Source organism: Vigna radiata, chromosome 5 (assembly GCF_000741045.1).
Source record: "Vigna radiata var. radiata cultivar VC1973A chromosome 5, Vradiata_ver6, whole genome shotgun sequence".
In the NCBI taxonomy this organism is placed as follows: domain Eukaryota; kingdom Viridiplantae; phylum Streptophyta; class Magnoliopsida; order Fabales; family Fabaceae; genus Vigna; species Vigna radiata.
Genome location: NC_028355.1, coordinates 18,181,707 through 18,186,476, shown reverse-complemented (window position 1 = coordinate 18,186,476; position 4,770 = coordinate 18,181,707). Strand labels below are relative to the sequence as shown.

Here is a 4,770-nt window from a genome sequence, read left to right as displayed (position 1 = left end):
ATGTGAATTTGAATTTCATGTGAATTTGAATTTCATGTGAATTTGAATTTTATGTGAATTTGAATTTCACGTGAATTTGAATTTCACGGGAATTTGAATTTCACGGAAATTTGAATTTCACGGAAATTTGAATTTCATGTGAATTTGAATTTAATGTGAATTTGAATTTCATGTGAATTTGAATTTCATGTGAATTTGAATTTCGTTTGAATTTGAATTTCGTTTGAATTTGAATTTCGTTTGAATTTGAATTTCGTTTGAATTTGAATTTCGTTTGAATTTCATGTGAATTTGAATTTCATGTAAATTTCAATTTCATGTGAATTTCAATTTCATGTGAATTTGAATTTCATGTAAATTTGAATTTCATGTGAATTTGAATTTTATTTAAATTTAAATTTCATGTGAATTTGAGTTTGATTTGAATTTAAATTTCATTTAAATATTTCATATGAATTTGAATTTCATTTGAATCACTACAAGAAAAAACATCATTATCTATGATCCAGATCCGTATATAAGGCCCAAAATTCGTATATAATATTTTGTTATATACGGATTACAAAAATCCGTATATAATTAAAAATATAATTACATACAGAAAAATCTATACGTAACTATGATTTTATAAAAAAATAATAATTATCCTTCCCTATAAGAAAAAACACAATTCCTTCATTACAAGAAAAAATACAACTCAAGAATTACAAGAATTACTTCTACATTTTGTAGAATTACCTATTCAACAACCACAATTTTAATATATATTCATCATAAACAAATTTAATAATCTAAGTTGTCATAACTATTTACAATGATAAAAAGTTTTTCAAACCACCAAGATATTAATAGACATTAATAAAGCTTCCAACACACTATCTTCAAAATGAACTCTAGAGACTACACCACAAAAAAAACTATTGAATATATAATAATAGCTTTAACCACTATCCATGAACAACAATACCATTGAATATACAATAATAGCTTTAGCCACCAAAAAGTAACGATTCTTATCCCACAAAATCACTCGTCAATAAAAAAATATAATAAATATTCTAACATCTTATTTTTAATATTTTAAGATCGAAAAATAGTTTTAGATTTGAAAAACATCTCTAAATATTTATCCAAAACAAAAGAAATTAATTTTCAGAAGATAATTTTAGATTTAAAATTACTTTTCGGAATATCCTGTTTTGCATTTTTTTTTTCTAATCCTAAAATGTATTTTCAAATCCCAAATGTATTTTCAAATAAAAAAAATCTAATAGGAAAAATACCGCAAAGCAAGATGCGATTCCTATTTGTCTTAGCTCAAAATGCTCTGATAGTGGAAGGGTTGATTAAACCGAGAAACAGATATTAAGAAAATCAATGGAGGCTGGTTCTAATGTATCCAAAGCTATATAAAAAAGAAATTTTTGCATAAAAGTTATTTTTAGGAAGAGACAAAAAATTGAATGTGGGTGTGGAGTCTCGCTCCACTCAGAGTGTTCTAGATTCAACAAACAAATTAATTACAAGCATATATTATTTATATTTTTAGAGCTAACAAATAATATAATAACATTTCATCTATAATTAATCAAATTAATAAATTAATTACAATAACTATAAATGTACAGATAATATTAGTTATAAGAATATATAATTAGAAAATAACATGTATCTTCAAACACACTGGTGCATAAAATAGGTTTTTGTTATAGCAGGAAATGGACTTCATCAGTGACTCATAATAGACAAGTTAACAAAAATAAAAAGAGTAGCCGCAAAGGTGAAAACTGAAAACTTCAATATAAATTCTAAAAGATAGAAGGGACTTACTTGTGAAGAAAGAGAAATATACCACAAAGTATAAATGTGCCAGCAACAAAAATCCAACCAATGAGGATCAAGCTGCAGTCATTATAATCAATGGAAAACCTTCAGGTGTCAATAATAATAAGCTAAAAGTAATGTCGTGGTCGACCTCTTCGCTATAGAACATAAAGTTTAAGGTATTCAAAGCTGAGTGGCAAATGGGTTTTGAATTAAATCTTGCATTCTAACCTGTGAGGCTTAATACACCCTCACCTACATAAGGTATGCAATATACTAATACGCAGGTTATTTCCAGTGAGAGGATAGCATAATCTACATATACTTTAAAAGGTGGAAAATAACTTCTATTCAAATCCTTCATCAGAAGCTGCAATGCAATTGCTGATAAACAGTCGGCCTGCACAATCACATGTAACAAAATGAGCACACATATGCATATTCAAATGTTTAGGCCGTATTCTGAAAACATTTGACTTTCTTATTTTGAGCAGGGGTTTCCATTAGCAAATAAACATTCTGAAAACTAGACCGTTTTAACAAGAATGCTTCAGTCCTGATTGTTTTAGCATTGCAACATATTCAAATGAAACTTGGACCACGACAATTGCTTTCAGAGAATGTTCATTGGAAGTCATTGCTATCCGTTCGCAAAGCCAGACTGTGCTAATAAAAAGAGGAACTTAATCTTCCAAAGAAAATAAGCTTCAAAACGATAGATAATTTAGACCATAGTCCTAGAGACTGATAACTAGCACTTGCAAGATTCACTTTTAAACTCCTCTGAAAAGCATCTACCTAATTTACTCATATCCTTTACCTCACCCCATTAATCCAAAAGATTTGGAAGAATTTAAACAGTAGTAAATACAATACACGCACATGCATATGTTTATTAACTGTTTCTAAAGAAGAGATTTAATTTTCGATAACATTTAGATTAAGAGTGTTGAATCTAAACCGATATAGAAGCTAGATCTGACCTTCAGGGCTGATTGACGAACTTGTTCATTGAAATACAAACATCTGCCCAAAATATTGTCCCAATATAACTGAACTATACCCCCACATATGTTTGTATCACCGACACCAACAGCAACAGGTACACTCTTTCCAGCTCCTACTGTGTAACCAGCAACGTTATCATCATCTTTATCAATTCCCATTTGGCTTTCAGCATCCAGAAGATACTCGTACATGTTTTGTAATCCTTGAATCTGATTTACAGCAAAAGTTTTAGTATATACCAAAGTATAAGTACACATCTATCAGGGAAAATATATTACCTTAAGGCGAGTATCAGCAGCAGAGAATAATGTTTCCTCCAGTATTTTTCCAACATAACTTTCCAACATATATTCTAGCCTAGCAATTAAAACAAACCCTAGTGCCTACAAGAGTTACAATAAAACATCAATACACTTCAAAATTAAACTGGGATAAGAACAAAGTTAACAATTAAATCATACCTGCAAAGATCTAACTTTGACAACAAAATCATCTGCAGATAGAAAGCATGTGAAGTTAAGAGAAATGTATATAGACTTCAAGATCTTTTTAAACAGTTCTTAGATCCATCAATATTGTGCAAAAAAGATTTCTAAATCTTTTATAACAAGTAGCTCACAGAGAAATGTTGCGATCATAAAGTATAGATAAAAGTATAGATAAAATATAAAGGGAAAATTCCCATGGAAAGAACACAATGAAAAATCCCATGAAACGACGAGATCATATTTAGTGTCAAAATTTACCTCTCGAAGAAGATGGAAATAAAATGCAAAAGTAGAATACTTAGTAAGAAAATGTTGAAAAAATGACACTATTCTTATTTTAACCCCCGATCAACACCATGATATATTTTCAAATAGTAATCTAGATAGTTATTGAACATTTGACTTAAAGGGTAATTTAAAAAAAGAAATCAAGAATTGAGTGAGGTGAATTGCATTGCAACTTCGTGACTTTTATTATACTATCTCCAATGCGAGACCTCAAAAGTATTTCACAAAGAAAAGTGCAAAATATAACACTTTNGCCACCAAAAGCAAAATAATATTCAANCAGCTTAGAAGTAAACAAACAAAAGAAACTATAGATGTCTGCTGTCAAAGATAAACTTTCCTACATTTACACTTGCTGATTGCTTTATTGAGATTTAGCGAAGTACTTGCTTATTTTTCAGGTTGCTTCTCTTTTGGTGAAGTAGAATCATCATCTGCCGGCACAAGTTCTGAAGGATCATCCCTATCGGGTATTTCAGAAGGCCCCAAGTCATTACTCTGTAAGGTGAAAAGATGTAATTAATGGACAGAAATTACAACAAAAAGTAGAACATATATTACTTTGAGAAGTGACTTTGACTAATAAAGTTAACCAATATGCTGATAATTCTGGCAATTAATTGTACTGGGAAACAGATTACTGCAACACAAATAGGTGAGAGAAGTTTTAACGAATGTTCTTAACAATAATCTGCAACACAAACAGATTATTGCACAGAACACAACAAGTTATAAGCATTGACATGCATGTAAACACAATAAAGCATACAGAAGTGTACAAAAAGAGGATACAGAATTAGGNATTTGAACAGAGAGATATCTCCAATGAGAACAGAAAGAAATTCGAAAAATCAAATCACACGGTGAGTTTGAATAACAATTTTTGTGTCAATGCAGTGGGAACTGAATGTGAAAATCTNCAGGGCGAAATTAAAAATATTCAAAAAGAAAGGGGAATGGGACTGTGTTGTATCAGTTAATTGTAATTTTTGTGTACAAGTATTTCCACCCAGAAATAATCTCACATAAATTTTCACTCAGCATCATACCGTAACCAATGATTCATGCAACATATAATATACACAACACAAAGAAAAAAGAATGCATAAAGCCACAAAACTTTGAGATGACGAAGTCTGAACAAAATAATGATATATATATA

The 4,770-nt window shown here is 29.7% G+C and overlaps 1 protein-coding gene across 2 annotated transcripts; it reads right to left on the bottom strand.

Moving 5' to 3' along the window:
- Positions 1-1,200: 1,200 nt before the first annotated feature.
- Positions 1,201-4,764, bottom strand: LOC106761740 (sister chromatid cohesion protein SCC2-like). 2 transcript variants are annotated; one of them, XM_014645312.2, is made up of 5 exons: positions 3,953-4,764; positions 3,294-3,325; positions 3,111-3,215; positions 2,808-3,041; positions 1,201-2,224 (listed from the first exon to the last, which is right to left on the bottom strand). In XM_014645312.2, exons 3-5 carry the CDS (start codon positions 3,177-3,179, stop codon positions 2,051-2,053), a joined length of 477 nt encoding a protein of 158 aa, XP_014500798.1. In that variant the 5' UTR covers positions 3,180-3,215; positions 3,294-3,325; positions 3,953-4,764; the 3' UTR covers positions 1,201-2,050. The 2 variants fall into 2 exon arrangements, with proteins under 2 accessions (XP_014500798.1, XP_022636554.1); XM_022780833.1 differs by lacking the exons at positions 3,294-3,325; positions 3,953-4,764 and having other exon boundaries at positions 3,111-3,278.
- Between the last annotated feature and the right edge of the window lie 6 nt (positions 4,765-4,770).

Coding starts and splice junctions, on each gene's coding strand:
- LOC106761740 (XM_014645312.2), bottom strand. CDS start 3,179: ATGTTGGAAAGTTATGTTGGAAAAATACTGGAGGAAACATTATTCTCT. Junction 3,042..3,110: donor CTGCTGATACTCGCCTTAAG/GTAATATATTTT, acceptor GCTGTAAATCAG/ATTCAAGGATTACAAAACAT. Junction 2,225..2,807: donor TTCGTCAATCAGCCCTGAAG/GTCAGATCTAGC, acceptor GTGATTGTGCAG/GCCGACTGTTTATCAGCAAT.